Genomic DNA, 19,115 nt, shown 5'->3' with positions numbered 1-19,115 from the left:
TATATGTAGTTGGTTATTTTTATATTATCCCCTTTATAAACCTTTTGTATGTTATAATCAATCAATGCAAAATAATAAATGATCTTTAAATATTATAAAGTTGTCATATTTTTGCAAATAAGTGTTTCTTACAAATTATCAATAAGTACAATTTTCCATTTTCTTAGGATTTTTTTGATATTTATAATTGAAAAAGATAGTCTTAACTGATCCTTCTGAAATCTGCGCGCTCCATACAGATTGCTTCTATCTAACCCTTTAGCATTGGGAACTCCCGAAATTTCAACTTGCTTTAATAAATACCTTGATAATAACTAACCAATTTAAGTAGTTAATACCACTATTGGTATCTGTCAATGGATAAGTAAAGTATTACAAAATCTCGTGGTAGAGCTTTCTAATCGTATGTAGTCCATTTGATAATCTGTCCAAGTTACAGCACGACCGCACTCTTTTAATGAAACTTATTTTTTTTAATTTTCTCAAAAATTAGCAGAACCGAAAAGTTTTTATTTTCTCTTTTCAGTCAAGAACTAGTTGCTGTTTTCAGGGTTGCCACTCGGTCAGGAAAAGTCAGGAAATCAGGAAAAGTCAGGAAAAATTTAAAAAATTGACAAAAGTCAGGAAAAGTCAGGAAAAAATGGGGGGTTTTGAAAAAAGTCAGGAAAAGTCAGGAAATTTGATAAAATTTAAAAAAAGTCAGATTTTGTCAGTTTAAATTTACAAAATTCCTTGTTTTCCAAAGCCTTCAAATGGTAAAAATTAATTAAAAGTCAGAAAAAAATTCCAAAATTTTCAAAAATATTTAATTTTGTTTCCAATGCCTTCACCTGGTATAAATTAGTTAAATATCCTTAATAAAACTGCAACAATTTTTATTAACATATTGAACAAGCAGATTTTGTAAGCTTTTTAGTATTGATGATCTGTAGCAAGGACACTTCTATAGTGAAACTGTGATATATACACAAAAGTTTATCTAGCATAATTTTAGAATCAAAGTGTTTTTTGTTTAAGTAAATAATAGAGTTCTTTATAACTAAGTAGTTAGTTTAGTATTTTATGTAACAAGTTAATGTGTATACTTTACCTCTTTATAATTTTTTCAAAGTTGTTTAAATTTATAAAATAAGTTATAAGAGAGGTATATGCCAAGATTAAGTTTACTAATTATTTGTATTTTTTGTAGAGTAACTTAAGTTTTTAAAGTAAATAAGAGTATATTAATTTGTTACAAATTTTATACTAAATGATAAGAGGAAATATTATATACAACAGATATAGAGTTTACTTTTTTATGTCTTTTTTTTACAGTTACTTAAGTATATTTTTTTTTTAATTGGGTTTTAATTTAAGGATTTTATATTAAATAGTTTGGGTAGTATTTTATTAAACTAAGTGAACAATTTATATAAGTAAAACATGTTTTAAGTAAATACTTTTTATTATTAGATATTTTTAACTTCTAGGTTGTTTTACAACTTATATGCTAAGTCTGACTAAAGTTTGTTTATCTAGATACATTTATGCTAGGAAATGCCAAAAAATTGTTTATAAGGTAATAATACGAGTATTTTGCTGATAGAGCTGTTTACTACAAACATCAATCATACACAGATGGTTTAAGTGATGTATTGGAAGTTTGATGATAGAATTCAGCAAAAAACTGTTGTTTTTAACCTGTATTAAAATTAGATTGAAAGCTTTATATAGTTTCAAGTGTTAGAATATGTATTTCAGAATAAGTTTAATTTAAGAGTTTGATTTAGAAAAGTCAGGAAAATTTTAGTAAAAAGTCAGGAAAAGTCAGGAAATTTTTCTCAGCTTGATCAGTGGCAACCATGTGTTTTTCTTTGCTAATTTTTAAAGAACCTTAAATTGATTAAACTGTTTACTTCAGATTTTTAGAGTGAATTTACCTTTCAAAGTTTATTTGTTTATAAACTGTTTAGACACTTGTAAAAATTTTATAATTAATTCACTGCAGATTAAGTTTTTTATGTTATTTTAAACATCTTATACCAGCTAAATTGACATTATTATCAATGTAACCTTATATGGCAATTTCTCGAACCTTTTACCTTTATTGGAGATATCTGTATTTTTTTCTATAAGCTTTTAACAATTAGATTTATGTTGCTTTACCAAACAAAAAAGTAAATTCTTGAAAACATCAGAGCATGAAAAGTTTAGCTTAAAGTAGTTTATTTTGAATTGAAACGCCACAGCTTTAATATGTCAGTATTTTAAAGACAGTTAAGTCGATTGTTCAAATGTGTACCTTTGTTTAGTACTTTAAACAGTAAATATTTAGTAACAAAAGATATCTTGCACAATTTCTTATTTAAATAAGCTAGTAATTTTTTTAATGTAATGTTAATGGTTGAAACGTTGTAAACTCACTGAAGCTTTAGCTGAAATATTTTACATTCTGGTGATAGTTTTTCAGTATACTTTTGGTATATTGTAATTAAGACATTCTCTTTTGACACAAATTCTTACTCATTTAAACATTTATACAATTTTCTAATATGCTTGTACTAATTTAACATCACGATAGTTACACAAAAATAAGTCATTGTAGCTCGATAAACTATAACCTACGTACAAACAAATGTTACTTATGTGTCATCACATCACAACTTAGTTAGTAAAATAAATTTTTTGAAAGAATAAATTCACAATCTTATGTAATTAACTTTTTTGGTAAATTAACAAAGTAAGGTTTGAATACTTATAAAGATTAACTTGAGATTTTAATTTGTTTTTTTTGTACTTAAAGTATTGGATAAATGTAGAACACGTATAAAATAGAAGGTTTGTATGTATACTGTATTGTCATCAGCTTTAGTATTTTTACTTGAAAAAAAAACTGTATTCTTCGACATGATGTTTGTTTTATTTTTACACCTCAGCTAGTAACATTTTAAATATTTCATATCAGTCCTTGAAATACTAAGAAAAGTACCAGAAATAACAATAAAATCAACAATTGTCTTTAGGGCAGGCTAAATAGATTAAGATAATAATGTGAAACTAACCAGGTATGTTAAAGTTTATTATTGCCATAAAAAATAATTTAAAACTTTTAACTACAGTGAGTCTTTTATTAAGTTCAGTATAAGTAACAACCATAAAACTATTAAAGACTCTGATCTAGCGCAGAAAACACTGTAATGATTTTCATAGAAGAATTCAACATGTAAATCAACATTTTATTACAATAATAAGTTTAAAAGCATTTTTAAGATTTTTTTTTTATTCAAATAGTTAGTTTTTACAAACGATAGTTTTCTGTTTCATAAAAAGTTAAAATTAAGTAAGAGTGATTTATTTTGTTTGTTATTTTTCAAATATGTTGTTTAGCTACCAATTAAACTTTTTAACACTCTAAGTATACAATTTTTAGTTGTTTTTGACATTTTCTTCAACTGCTTTTAAGAAGAGAATTTTGTATAATTCTAACATAAGGTATTTTATAAGAAGTTTAAGACTAGTACAAGTTTTCGGACTTTGACTAACGACGAGATTTACAGAAATTTTGTCTGCTATTACCTATTTACAACTAAGCATAGCTTTAAACTTAGGAAAATTGAAAATATTGCATCTTTAGTCGTACAGTGTCCTGGACAAGACGTTAAAAGGTGGTCGTGGTGTACGACTCGATAACCGAAAAGTTCTTCGTGCACCAGCTCCTGGGACCAAATGTTTTGAGCGTTTTTTATTTGTCGTTCAATATATCATTATAAGCAATATGAGTGTGTAATATTGTTGAAAACTAAACATTTTTAGTAGTGTTTTGTTTCAGAAAACTTATCTTACTTTTTATAACATAAATTAAAACATTTACAAAGACTAACAATCTTTTTATTTATCTATCAGTTGCAATGTATCAAGTTATTTCAATTACTTTAAAAGTTAAGTTACTGAATTATATAGCTTTGTTATTCAACCGACTTGTCTAAAAGAGTTTAAAAATCTATACGACAAAGCTAAATTTCGTAATTGCAGTGTAATCAAAATTGTTCTTTAAGACAAAGTTGAAGCTTTTCTATACTTATATGAAATTTGATTTGCTAAATATAAGTAAATCTACTACAATTTCAAACCTTTCAATATTTTACATAGTCATGGGTAAATGTAATTATTAAAATTTAATTTTTAGCTTTTGATCACAGTCTAGCTTGTTTATTTTAATGATTTAAACAAAAACCCAACTAGTCTACACAAACAAGATAACTACTACAAAGTATATTGTAAGTATGGTAAACTGTTTAGTTTTTTGAACGTTAGAAAAAATGATTAGTAATTATCAAAAATCCTGAATAAGATTACAACGTAGATATTGAAACAAAAAACTTACATTCACAAATTTAAAAACTTTTTGAAAATGTTGCTACTGTTCAAGATTTTCTTTATCTTGTAACAATAACAAGTTCCTCTATACGAATAAAGTTAGAGTATCACTTTCATGCAACGGTTCAGTTGTATTCTAAAATAAACAACGAAAATTTGTTTTAATTTTTGTCAAAAAATTTGTTTTAAAGAAGAAGTTTTAACTGATAATCTTAAAATAACTCGGATAGAAACTGATAGTGAGCATAATTTTTCAAAACGAAAAACAAAAAAATAAGTATAAGTTTACATTTATATCTAAAATAGCTAAGGATTTTGTTATTGTTAGCAAAAAAAGAAATCACGAAAACTTAATATTGTAAACTTTAAAAAATGATCATATTGAATTAGTTTGACTTAAAAATAAGATTTCAAAGAGTGATTCTATTTCAATTTTGTTAAACTAAAATAAATGCTCGTTTTACGACGATTTGTTGTAAAACTATTGTACTTAATTTTTTAATGAAACATGAATGTTTAGTATATTCTAAACTTATCTTAAACTTTTATTCAATTGGAGTAACAGAAAACTTTTAAACTTGTTAATTTCAAAAAACATTTTGTAGTTAAACTAAGTTAGACAGAATTTTTTGTTTGCAATTTATTTTCAAAGCTTGTATTTTCGACCTTGTTAAGTATTTTAAAAAAAGTTATTACTTGTTTGTTGCATTTAGACTACAATAAGAACTAGTATGCAAGTACAAAATAAGTATATGAAAATACAATACTTTAACCTGTACTATAAAAAAAATTAAAACAGAATCTGAGTAACTCTTGGATTGTACAAATGTAATGTGATGTCAAATGTATTTTTTAGATTTATTTAAGCACTGACGAGGTCTTTGACCGAAACTTAGTTTGTAAAATAAATTTTTGAAAGAATAAATTAAATCATATAAATCATATAAACATATAAATCATAAAATTGTACATAATAAACATTAGTACTGTAAGAATTTATAGTTTTGTTTAGAGAGTACTAAGAGAGTTAAAAGATAAAAGTTAGTAAAAAATAAAATCACTTTTAAGGAAAATCAAACAGTTTTTTAACTAAGCACAAAGCTTAACAGACTAAAATTACTAAAAAAACAAAAGTTATTGTTTTAAGTGCTTCTGTTTTGTAGCAAAACGTTTTACTATTTTGTTTAACTTAAATGAAAGTATATAAAGCCATTAAGTTAAGAAAAAATAAAACATTAAAGGGCTTATGTAGTTGAAGACTTTCTTTAAATATAACTTTGATTCAAAGACTGTTATGAAAAGAAACTTAAAACTGTTTAACTTTTTGATATAAACTTTTGAAAAACTTTTAAGTTATTTAGAGTAGTAGAAAACTGATTATGCTTTATTTTACATTGTATTATGAACATTTAACAGAGAATAAGTACAAGTTAGTTACCAAACATACCTTTTGATAGCAGGATTTGATAACAAAAAGCAATTCAATTAGCTACTGACATTATCAAGTTTTGTTTTTATTTTCAATTGTCTGAGTTACCAGTAAGGAGCTTAGTAGTACAGCTGTATTTAGTTACAGATTATAGTAACATTATTCCTTCCTAGCTTGCAGTTTCAGCAAAACATTTAAAGCTAAATTGTGATTCTTCTTCAACATGAATTTTGAACTTCTCAAGTCGAAAAATTAATCGCTACTCATTTTGAAACAGAAACATTTAAGCCAATAACTGTGGGTTGTTACAATTTTAGTTTTTGTACTGATTTTGTATTTGTTAATTTTGAAGGCACTGTGAACCTTTATTTTACACACGACATAAAAAAACTAGCTGAGTTTTGAAAGGTTAGATTTAAACTAGGTTTTATTTCTAAATACTTCAAGCTTACTTAATATCAACTGAATTAACTTAAGCTTTCGAGTTCTTTTTTACCTTTTGAGATAGATTGATGAAGTAGCAACTCTGGTTCGTATACATTCAATAGTTTAGTTATATGTATTTTAATAGATTGACTTTATTTTGTTAACATACAACTATTCTTTAAACCGTTCAATTAATTTTGCGTTTTGTTGGTTTTTTTAAATCAACTAACTTTTGATTTTTTTTTTGTATATGATACTTAACTCTATTTTTGCAGTTGCAAAACTCAGTATTTAACTACTAGTTTATTGAACGACAAAAAAGACGCTCAAAAATTTGGTACTAGGAACTGGTGCACGAAGAACCTTTCGGTTATCGAGTTGTACATCGCGAACACTTTTAAATGTCTTGTCTAGGACAAAGTAATTATAGTAACAAGTATCGTATACTGAAGCGGTTGGTAGATTTAAGAAACTACTTTGCTTGCCTTAGAAAAAGCTTAAAAAATATTAAACTAAGATCACTAAATAATTTTGAAAATATGTAAGTATAAGCTTATTTGCAACTACTATATACATTATTTATAGCAGGTTTTTCTAAACACTCCCTTTGGCAGAATTAAAAAAAAAATGTTTCAAATCATTAGATATCGTTTCTTTACTTCTTTGCCGACTTACAAATTAACGTCCCCTAAAAGGGCGATGTTGTCTACTTAATGTAACCCTAATTTGGATTTTAGAAACATTAGTGTGGTAAACAAACTTTGCTATTGTTACAATGACTTAAAGAAGCTCAAACTTTTATACATAAAATAATTCTTTAGAAAAGTTATCAAACTTTACAAATTTTTAAGAGAAGAAACTAATAAAATTGCTGAACGGTCTACAACATCATGATTTACAATCAGCAGATGAAAGTTTAAATCTTTTAATTTACCGATATGTTTGTTAAAGAATACTTGTTTTTTGTTTTTGCAAGTTAATATTAAGTTGAAAACTAAACACTTTATTTTAGTTTTAACACCTTAATATAATCTCTCTGTTGTAAGTTTTAAAACAGTAGTTCTAATAATTGGTACAATTTCAGGTTAGCTTGAATTCATACGATTTCATCATTTCATCTTTGCAGATACATACTACTTTAACATTGAAGGTGTTATCAAAATAGTTAAAAACTTGAAGTATTAAACAAGTTAAAAAATATATCCTGAAATTTAAAAACTATAATAGTTATCTTTAACTATATATAAATTTAAAATGAACAACTTACTTATAATAATGGTACATGAAAAAACCTTTATACCTGAAAACAACTGCAGGGACCTATCATCTAGGTACGCACTTTTAACACAGTGAAAAAGTCCGAACCTAGGAAATTTTGATCTTAAATTACGAACAATAAGCTTAATACCAACATGTTAAAAGCCCATTAAAGCTTACAAATGACTATTAAAGCAAAATTTCCAAAAAAAAAACCTTCATCATAAAAACAAAACAAATTTGTCGAAATGACACATATTAGAAGTCTTGAGTATTTATTAAATAATCTATACTTGTATGTAAGTATTTATTTATGTACGTTTGTCTTTTTTTATATTCAACCCGCGAAGTTTTTTATATACTTTTTATTTCGTTGTACCTTAAAATTTACACAGTAAATCTTATTAGTTGGTAGTTTTAAGAAACAAAGACTTATGAAAACATTGATTATGCTTTCATTAAATTGTGTAAATTCAATAAATCTATATTAGGGAAACGAAATTTTACTCCTAGTTACTTATTAATTATCAATCTTTGCATTTAAGTGGTTGTCTTCGTAGAAAACACAACGGTAAAGGAGAAAATGGTGTGTTGCTTAGGAAATGGTATGGTACTCATAGTAGACTGTGGTTTCCATAGTCAACATTGGCAGTAACATTTTTATTAATATTATAAGTTTAATCATTACTTTTTTTGTTTATACCTTTTTTTCATGGTTTTTACAATCTCAGGTCACTTAGGCTAACCAGGATAAATTAGGCTTGCATTAAATAAATAAAAACTCAGTTTAGTTTAATTTTATTTTTATACATTTTAAAATATATTACTTTTGTATTAGTACTTTTAGGTTTGTTTTTTAATTATAAAAAACCATTTTGTACACAGCTTTTTTCGGCTAAAGAGTGCGTACCATACCGATAGTTTTTACCTAGAAAGTGCGTACCTAGGTGGCAGGTTACTGTACTTTAAGTAGTTAAATTTATGCAAAAGTACTTATAAACATTACTTTAACTCATTTATTAATTTTGAAAATTTAAAACTTTAGTTATCAATTTTTAAAGATCTACAATATTTATAAACCAATTTTTTGCAGAATTTTTATTAAAGTAGACTGTAGCTTTTTGATCCTGGTAAAGATTTTGAAGCTAAACATTCACTGTTTTTTAAGCTACTTAAAAATAAATTTTCAACCTTAAATACATGCTTAAAGTTAGAGGCTATTATTTTAGCAGTTAAAATAACTGTTTAATAGCTACAGTAAAATATCTTTAACATTTAAAAAATGTCAATAGGTAATTTTTTTTTTAAATAATTGGATTCATTACCAATTTAAGAACTTGTTTTAGTTAAACTTGTTACCGAAAGGTTTTTAATTGAAAACGTTAAAAATTTCAAAATTTCACTTAAGGTACAATTATTTATTCAAAGATGTACTACGATTACAAGTTTAAAAAAGTAAATAAACGAATTAAATATTTTTAAACCTCTAAGTAGTAAAAGTATTTTATAAATTACTTACATTACTTCATAAAGCATTTTGCAGTTTCAACATTGATTTTAAAACGATCATATTAAAACCTCATTATTACTTTCTATTTTCTCTGTATTTTAGTAGACAAATATTAAAAATATAAATTAAAATAAAATTGAAATAAATATAAGAAGTAGTAGTATTGTATTTAGATACCTAATCTTTATAAGCAGCTCAATATAAAATATTTTTGAGTCCACAAAAAAAGTATTTCACTTACATTAACTACTTAGGACTTCTGACTTTTTTTTATGTTTATGAAAGTAAATACAGCTCAAATAATTTAATTAAGCCAAACAACTATACTTTAAATTTCAAAGTGTAGTTGCTTTGCTTAAATAACCTAGAACTACAGAAGTTTTGAAATTATTTCAAAAGGTTGTTTATGAAACCTGTACCTAAATGTTCGTTTCAACTAATTAAAATAAGAAACAATCATCGCTTTGGATATTCAACTTATACTAGCTCATTACATCATGGGCTTATTTTTAAATTTAAAAAGGCACTCGAGATTTTTTACTAATAGGTTTAAAAAATGTTGGAAATTTTCCTTAGGAAAATTATCAAGTATTAAGCGTTGGACTTAAATAAAACTTACCGAAAAAAGACACTTGTTTAAATTGTTCCCCTATTTTACATATTTAGAACTTACTACCAAGTGACCAACTAATATTGCTTAAAAAGAAGGCGCTACCACCCACTTTAGAAAACCCTGGCTTAGAATCAAATAATTGTTTAAAATATTTGTTATAGTGATTATCCAAATTACTTTTGATTAATCAGACTGTTCTTTTTTATTATGCTTATCTTTTTCAATAAAGTTTCAAAACTTATAATACTTCTTTTTTAAATCAAATATAGCATACAATAATGTTTGCTTTATTTGTAATTAGTCGGTGAACATTAGGTTAGGTATAAAACTTTAATTTAAAAATAGAATTAAAAAAATTCCTTAAAGCTATTAAAGTTGTACATCATTTTGTTAACCATTTTCAAGCTTTAGGTGATTTTTTAGTTAAGTCTAGAACAATGATATAATCTTTAACACATATGTTTACAATTAAAAATATCTATTTTATAAATTGATTGTATATGTTTGCTTACAGTGCTTAGTACATAATAATATTGTACATCTAAACAAAAATTAAAAAAAAACGGTTTATATTTTTAACTATAACTATTAAATGTTATTTCCAAAATATAAAAAGATTCATTATACTTTGAAGTTAAAACTATATGACAAATAGCTACAACTAGTTTATTGAAGGTAAAAAATAGCGCTCAAAAGAACTTGGTCCACGGACCAAGTGTACGAAAAAGCCGTTCGGTTATCGAGCCGTACACTACTTGGGCACAGTTTAACTTCTTGTCTAAAACAATATTTTTTGCAAGAAATTAACTAAGCGACAAAAATTATTATTGTTATTTTTTTACTTTCCACTACATAAAATATTCAAAAGTAAACTAAATTTTACGTTTTGATTTGTAAACACATAAATGACAGTAATTTAAGTTTTTTAGTTATTTTTGTTTTTTAATTATAAGAAATATTTAAAACTACAATCTAGAGCAGAGCTTCTGAACCGTTTTCTAGTGGTGGAACCCTTTTCCAATGTTCAACTTTTCCGCGGAACCCGTAATTTAATTTTACATAAAATGTTTAATATAATATCTCCTGCAAAAAAACAAAAGAATTTCAGTGAAAAACGATTTTTTTAGCAAAACTATATCATTGTTAGAAATCATACCAATTGTAATAGTATTAAGTCGAGTCAAACTCAAAGTGCGCCAGAGGCAATAGGTATTTTATGATTCTATAATAAATAAACGATAACAAACATGATTAATCGCAACGTCATAAAAATCTTTCCTTGCATAATAAAAACAAAATAAGAGCTACAAACAATAACGAAATGAACATGAACCTAATCGAATTCAGTTTCTGTTAAAATTTTATCGGCCTGGCCAGATTTTTTTTAATTATAGTAGCATTTTTTAAGTAAAAAATAAGCTTTTATACATATCAAATTTTAAATTAAGCTAATAGACACCTTTTTAAACATTTTTACAATATTTGAAACAATATAATATACCAGAAATAAGTTTCTGATAAAGATTTTTTATTTAGTTTTATTGTGTAAACATTTAGAATTTGTTTTGATTGCTCCTACATTGTTTGCTTTAGTGAAAATACCAGTATTTTCATGACTTCACTAAAAATAGAAATTCAAAAAATTTGCAAAAACTTGCGCAACCAGGACATTTATTAATAATGAATACCCATTAAAAGTCCTACCGCTAGATACACACTAAGCAGATCAATGAATACTATAATTATATATGTACCCCATTTGAGAAGCACTGATCTAGAGTACTTGTGATATACATTTTTAAATGACAAAAAAACAAATCTACGTAAAAATATCAAAAACACAAATTTTACATATAAAACAAAGCTTGTTTTGCATTTTGGTACATACTTAACTCGATTTTTTAAATGTTTAACAAAAAGATATAGAAAGTAATGACCAAACAAATTGTGTGTGATACTTGAGCTAAGTTTGTTTTAAAGATCTTACCAAAAACTAATATCAATTAAGTGCAAAATAATATTGATAAAAAAAAGTTTGTTTTTGTAGCTAGACATTTCTTAAAATTTATACTTGTGTGTAAAATTTATTGAAAGGTTTTCTAGGTAATTTTAGCAATTTTAAATCCTCACACATAAAAAACATAAACTTTTTTGATATTTAATTAGTCAGTTTATGTTCTGAGAAATTTATTAAGTTGAAGAAGCTTTTAACTTCAAACTTGAAAACTATAATATGTATCATTTAAAAGGACTCTTAAAAGCTAATTTACAAGCTTTTTGACATTTTATATTTTAATGCTTTAATTTCGAGCTATAAGTAAAATTTATACGTTTTAATTCTAGGAAAATTTGTAAATATGAAAATGTCAAAAATCTATTAGATAAAAAAACTTTTAAAGTTCACATAAAACATTTTTGTTAAATGAAACTTTTACAGTGTTTTAAGCTTTAGTTAAGAATAAGTTTGTTAAAAACATTATCATAATAATCCTTGACTTTATTTTTATCAGTAAGTTCAAAAGTCATTATAAAACATTATTTAAGTATTAATGTTCGATAAAAGAACACGTGTAAATAGATAAGCCACTTTGTTAAAGTTTCAAAAGTGGTTGTCAGTAAGTAATACTAGTGGATTTAATATTCCAGATTAATGATTAATCGTGCTACATTGTTTACTGAAAGGTTCTAATATTTTAGTGCTTTTAATCGTTTTTCAACAAAGGTTTAAATACTCGTTATTTGAATGCTTGTTTGTACATATCTTACGTTTATATCTTTATCAGTTGCGAATTAATATGAGAAAATAACTCGAGGTTTAGTGGTCTTTAACCTCACATATTATCGTAAAGTGAGAAAGCGACCTTGAAATGTAGTTTTGTAATGCAAATATTTTCAATATTGCCAGCAAGCAAATATTGTGATTATTTTCTCATTGTTCTAAATTTAAACTTGTGAAATAGTAGTGTGTTTACAAAACAACGTTTTCAAGTGAAATTCTTACAACAAGGAAGAAGTAGAATATATATTTTCTGTTTTTATTGAAGCCATAAAATATTATAACTTCTATTTAAAACTTTTAAACATATTTTTCTTTTTAAAGAATGTTTAAGTTGCACATAAACAACACGTATATTTGAACAACAATACATACAAATAAATAAACAAAGAAAAACACGTAATTTTTATTTTAATAAGTCTTTCAAACTTAATAAGCTTTGCTTGTTGTTAAAGGAAAAAAAAAACACTTTTTTTTTATACAATAGTTTTTTAAATTTTACCAAAAACTTTAACTAAAAAATAATTATTAAGATTTCTGAAAACGAAAATTGTAATACAAGATTAAATGTTAATAAATAGTTTTTATTTAAAGTAATGAAAAAATGCCATCAAAAAGCCATTTTAATTATTTTTAACTATAACTTTGGTTTTGAGTTTTGCTAAGTATTTTATACTCTACGGAGTGTGTTATCAAATATTCTACAAATATGAAGTTATTAGGTATAAAATAATATGAAAATGTCTATGTGTATTTACTATAATAGAACTTGACTAGTTTACTGAATATGGAATTTTTGAATAAAAAACTAAATGAGCTTTGAGTACAAAATTTTAAACTAAATTTACATTTATTGAGTTTACAATAATTATATTTGTATTTATTTAAGCACATAAATCTTGTTTATCATAAATTTAAGTACAATTTGTTTATTTTAAATTCCAAAGCATTAACTTTTATAGAAAATATATGCATATAAAAGTTTAAAAATGCATTGTATTTTATTTTAGCCTTTATATCATAATACATATAAACCATGTACAATGTTTCGTATATGTTTAATTCAGCAAAAAAAGATTTATGCAGAAAAAAATTATGTTTTAAAATTTTAAATCATACAAATTTTTGATGCTTGGTAGAAATTTTTCAACTACTAGTTTTATTTTCACTAAATAGTTGTTAAAATCTTTTTATACTAAATTAAAATAAAATTATTGACAATAGTTTTTTTAACCAACATTTTTTTAAACGTGTATATTGACAGCAACAATAAGAAAATGCACTTTTTTAGGCTTAATCACGATCCTTTAATTAAACCTATTGTGACATCACTTAACGGAAGTACGTTTAAAATTTTTATATCACGTCATAATAACTTAATCATTTTCCGGCTTTTAAGGCACTGCTTATTAAATAATGGATTCTAAACTATAAATGTTTAAAAAACAAATGATAAAATTTTCTTCAACTTTTATTTTCTATTAATATAACTCTTTAAAATATTTTATGTTGTTTATTTATCATGTAATATTTTTTGGCAAAAGTTCTAAAAAATACACCGGTTGGTTTATTTTTAACCTCACCGGTAAATTTTTCTTTTCCGACTTATGTTTAAAACTTGATAAGTGGTATTTTCTATAAATCTCACAAAACTGAGTATTACCAACTTTAAATTATTAAGTAAGTTACATACAAAGGTCTAATAGAACTTAATTAAAAGTTCATAAAACTTAAAGACAGTTTCCATTATGAAACAATTCATAACTTAATTATAGACAGTTAATTTCATTAAATGTTAAATTTTACTAATGAGTAGAGCCAAATTACTAATTGTTAAAGCTTAGTTTCAACAAGTTAAAAAAATAGGTTATAATTAACTACTATTTAAAATGGTTAAATTAAAACTTTCATAACTAGATTTAAAGTAACAAGCTTTATTATTCTAATGATTCAAACTAAATAACTAGTTATAAAAGATTATTTTTAACAAATTGAAACAAGTAAAGCTCTAATTAACTACCAAGTAAATAGACTTAATTAAGTTTTATAAACCAAGTACAAAATTAATACGTGTAAAGCAAAATTACCCAAAGGTTTAACATAATAAATGTTCTTAATTAAATAAGATTACAGAAATGTATATATACTGTAAACGAAACAAAAATTTATTCATTCAACTTTACTCGAATAAAGTTTACATTAAGCAAAATAGCTTTAAAACTCTCAAGCTCAAGTAAAAGTTAGTTAGTTTGAGTTAAGAATTAAGTTTTTCAATTGGTTTATACTTACGAGTTTTGATTCAATTTGAAAGACACATTATTTATTGCTTTTAAGTCATTGTATTAATAAGTGCTGTGAGACTTACAATTTTTTAAGCTTCAAGTTAAGTATGATAAGCATGTCTTTAGGATTCTTAAACTTGAATGAATATACAACAAAACTTTAGATAAGATTAAGTAAAAAAAATGTTTTTTAAAATTAAGAGCCTTTTTAGTTTCAAGTTACAGAACAGCAAGCTGAGAATTTTACGTTAAACATTTACAAACAGAGAACATTGCAGAGTGATAAAAAATTTGAAAAGTGAGTAAGCAGCTTTTCACCATTAACTAGCGAGCCTTTGTTATTTGTGTGCCTAACAAACAAATAATTTACCATATTAGGAATTTTTCGGCTACTTTGTTGAGAAGAGTATTTTAATACTTGGCCTTCAGTTTACTACTAAATTAGTTAATGCCAAGTATAATTCACAAGTTCCTTTATTTTGGAAATTAAATTTTTAACAATTTTTGCTCGAAAGTTGTCATTTTGTTGTCGTTAAAACACCTTTTTTCAAATGTATAAAGTTTCTAAGGCTTTTTAAATTAGTACACTGACTGAAAATTTTCAAAATAGTTTGGTATGACTAAACTAACGAAATATTTTACATGTTAAAGTATTTCCTTTTAATTTGCATACGAGTTAAGCATTTAACATATAGGTATGCCTTCAAAAAGTATACTATGAATGATTTTTTTAATAAAATAAAATGTAAGCACAATGTTTTCTACATGTAAATAACTTGTAATAAGTTATAACAATAACAAATAGACTCATAGTTACTCATGTACAACTGCTTATTATTTACTGTATACATGTATGACTGCACTGGACAGTTTATAAAAGCATAAGGCCTTTGTAACTAGATTTAGTCCTACTACACTAACATAAGTTGCTCATCAAATTTGCTAAGCATTGTACATAAAAGCTTACGTTTCAAATTATCAAATTAGTACCTGTTTTTACCATTTTACTGCTAGTACAGCACTTAAAACTGTAAAACATTTGAATCAGTCAGAAAAGTTCTTTTTTTTTTCATAAAGTTATATTAAAAAATATATTTTATTGCTAACATGACTTTTTGTGATGAACAAGGGTAGTTTTGTGTTAAATATAAAAATTGAGAGAATCAGTTATTTAAATTTAGTTATAAGTAAAATTTTACCTAAATTTTAAATATCAGTGAAAAGTTTTTTAAAACTTTACAAAAGCCCTGAAACTAATGCTTTGGCCAGTTTTAGAAATATAAGAAAATTTAAGCAAGCTTCAAACCCATATAAACATCGTTAAATCTCTTTTCACATCAGTTTCAAATGTTTGCCAAGCAAGCGCTGTTCGGTTTTTAATTAACCCGCCCATACGGCAGTCACACACCGACGTAAACAAAAACACCATAAAAGTATATTTGCGACCGAGAAAACTGAATTGTTAAAATCACACACGAGAGTTATGGGCGCATTCCTGCACCAAAAAAGGCAGCGAAAGGCCTCCGGTTTCTCCTTTTTTGAGCCTCTTCAGAGACGCGAGCTCGCGTAAAACTTTGGCCGAGCAGCAGTTATGAGGAAACAGAACGAGCCGAGCAGCTTGCGTCGCGCTCGAGCGGTTTCAGCCAATCAGAGCGCTCCAAGAATTTGAGCGAGCGGCCGCTTTGCTTCCAAATAAGGCAGCGAGCGCTTTGAGGAAGTGATGGCGAGCACGCGCATATAAGCAGGCAGCCACACACAAAATTCATTATTTGCACTTGCCAGCCGTTGAGTGAGCAGCTAAAGATTTGAAAGAGTTTTAAAAGAAAAGTTGAAGCAAAGTTTAATGAAATTAATGGTTTATAAGTAGTATAAATATGATATGAAATGTTTGCCAGTTGGAAAAAATAAAAATTTTTTTTTTTAAATGCTTGTTATGGAACTGCTTTTAGTTTACTTTATGTATATAAGCTTAGTTGGTTTAAGTAGTGTTAGCATATAATCTTATATTAGAAATTTAACATAAATTTTAAAAGGCAATCAAAAAGATTTTTTAATTACTGAAGCTAAAAGTAAAGTATGAAAAGTATAGTTTTATTGCCAAACACATTTTGAAAGTATGAGCTAGTGTATTTAATAAATATTTATTTTAGAACTTTTACTTTTTTACTCTATTAAGTCACAAACACCAAAAACTTATCATGGATGATGATGTAGCCGCCCTCGTAGTAGATAATGGATCAGGTATGTGCAAAGCAGGCTTCGCTGGTGATGATGCACCAAGAGCCGTCTTCCCATCTATTGTTGGACGCCCAAGACATCAGGTAAGAGATGTTTTAATAAAATTTTACTTTGTTAAATCTTAATAAATTTATATGGTTTTTGTTTTAGTTTACACTAATTGCTTGTGTTTTGAAGTATTTATACAAATAGATACTTAAATTCTATTAAATAGAATTATAACAAATAAACTGTGTAGGGTGTCATGGTCGGTATGGGACAAAAAGACTCATACGTTGGAGACGAAGCCCAGTCCAAGAGAGGTATCCTCACCTTGAAATACCCAATTGAACACGGTATTGTCACCAACTGGGACGATATGGAAAAGATCTGGCATCACACTTTCTACAATGAACTCCGTGTTGCACCTGAAGAACACCCAGTTCTCCTCACTGAAGCCCCACTCAACCCAAAAGCTAACCGTGAAAAGATGACCCAAATCATGTTCGAAACTTTCAACTCCCCAGCTATGTATGTTGCCATCCAAGCTGTGCTTTCTCTCTACGCTTCTGGACGTACTACTGGTAAGATAAATAACTTTTTAGTTATTTATAAAACTTATTTATCTTTAAACTATACATTTTATTTAAGTATGTAGTTAAACTAAAATTTATTTATTTAAACAGGTATTGTTTTCGATTCTGGTGATGGTGTATCCCACACTGTCCCAATCTACGAAGGATACGCTCTTCCCCACGCCATCCTCCGTCTCGATCTTGCCGGACGTGATCTCACTGACTACTTGATGAAGATCCTCACTGAACGTGGTTACTCTTTCACCACCACTGCTGAGAGAGAAATTGTCCGTGACATCAAGGAAAAACTTGCCTACGTTGCTCTTGACTTCGAACAGGAAATGCAAACCGCAGCCTCAAGCAGCTCCCTTGAAAAGAGCTACGAATTGCCCGATGGACAAGTAAGTATTTACATATTTTAATAAGTATAAAGATAGTTTGTCATAAATTAAAACATTTTTTAATTTATTACTTAACATATCATTTTGTTTTACTGATTGATTAATTTATTAATTCTTTCAGGTCATCACTGTCGGAAACGAGAGATTCCGTTGCCCAGAAGCTCTCTTCCAACCATCGTTCTTGGGAATGGAAGCCTCTGGTATCCATGAGACCACCTACAACTCCATCATGAAGTGCGATGTCGACATCCGTAAGGACTTGTACGCTAACACTGTCTTGTCTGGAGGCACCACTATGTTCCCTGGTTAGTATTTAATACTAATGTAATTTTAAAGCTACTTCGAATTAAAAAAAGTTATTTAGTTTTGAACTCGTTTGACCTAGTTATACTAAACTCAATACTTTTTATTTTTAGGTATTGCTGATCGTATGCAAAAGGAAATCACAGCTTTGGCTCCACCAACCATGAAGATCAAGATCATCGCTCCACCAGAGAGGAAATACTCTGTATGGATTGGAGGATCCATCCTTGCTTCCCTCTCCACCTTCCAACAGATGTGGATCAGCAAGCAAGAGTATGACGAATCTGGACCATCCATCGTCCACAGGAAATGCTTCTAAGTTTTGTGCCTGCACACAAATGGCCTAAATTATTTCGTTTTAGCAGTTAACATAAGTTTTGAGTTGTTGCTTTTCTTGCGTCAAAGTTAAGGTCGTTAACACAATTTTTTACTACTTTAAAAGATATTTATATAATCATAAAACTTTAAAATTTTACATTTCTTCTTAAGGAACATTCGTTTTAAATTTATTTAGAAATTTTTAAATTTTATAAAATAAAAAAAGTACTTCTTTTTACATTCTCAAACTAATACCTTTTTAAGTTCTTGGTGTTTTGGGTAAAGCTTGCACTGTGCAATAATCTTTTCAGATACTCAGTTTCGTACAGCTAATCCCAAGACTTATTTTTTTATTTTGTTTTGTTTTTGAGCGTTGTAATAAAATTACTTTACTTGAATATAAACTGTTTGTTATTTTTAACTATAAGGTAATATTCTTAAAAATTATAACTTATTTTATGTTAGTAAGCTAGCACCAATAAAAACAACTTTATTGTTTAATTATTTTTTACGCACGTATAATCTAAAAAAAGTATAAATACATTAAGCACAAGTTTAAAAAATTAACACTCTCTTACTGTTGTTACTAATAGAAGTTTAAGTTTCCTTTAAGTATACCAACTTGAGAAAAATAACTAGATTATTTATTTTA

The 19,115-nt window shown here is 26.5% G+C and overlaps 1 protein-coding gene across 1 annotated transcript; it reads left to right on the top strand.

Moving 5' to 3' along the window:
• The first annotated feature begins 16,783 nt into the window (after positions 1-16,783).
• On the top strand, positions 16,784-18,859 carry LOC145849133 (actin, cytoplasmic-like). Its single transcript, XM_082954229.1, has 5 exons — positions 16,784-16,970; positions 17,126-17,450; positions 17,553-17,842; positions 17,964-18,147; positions 18,259-18,859. The coding sequence occupies exons 1-5, from the start codon at positions 16,848-16,850 to the stop codon at positions 18,462-18,464; spliced, it is 1,128 nt and encodes a 375-aa protein (XP_082810355.1). The 5' UTR covers positions 16,784-16,847; the 3' UTR covers positions 18,465-18,859.
• Positions 18,860-19,115: the final 256 nt, after the last annotated feature.

Source organism: Thalia democratica, chromosome 1 (assembly GCF_965202585.1).
Source record: "Thalia democratica chromosome 1, ktThaDemo2.hap1.1, whole genome shotgun sequence".
Lineage (NCBI taxonomy): Eukaryota > Metazoa > Chordata > Thaliacea > Salpida > Salpidae > Thalia > Thalia democratica.
This window is presented reverse-complemented; position numbering and strand designations above follow the sequence as displayed.

What these genes read in the sequence shown, in the direction of transcription:
- LOC145849133 (XM_082954229.1), top strand. Translation starts at nt 16,848, where the DNA reads ATGGATGATGATGTAGCCGCCCTCGTAGTAGATAATGGATCAGGTATG. An exon ending in TTGGACGCCCAAGACATCAG is followed by an intron (nt 16,971 to 17,125) that starts GTAAGAGATGTT and finishes TAAACTGTGTAG; the next exon opens with GGTGTCATGGTCGGTATGGG. An exon ending in CGCTTCTGGACGTACTACTG is followed by an intron (nt 17,451 to 17,552) that starts GTAAGATAAATA and finishes TTATTTAAACAG; the next exon opens with GTATTGTTTTCGATTCTGGT.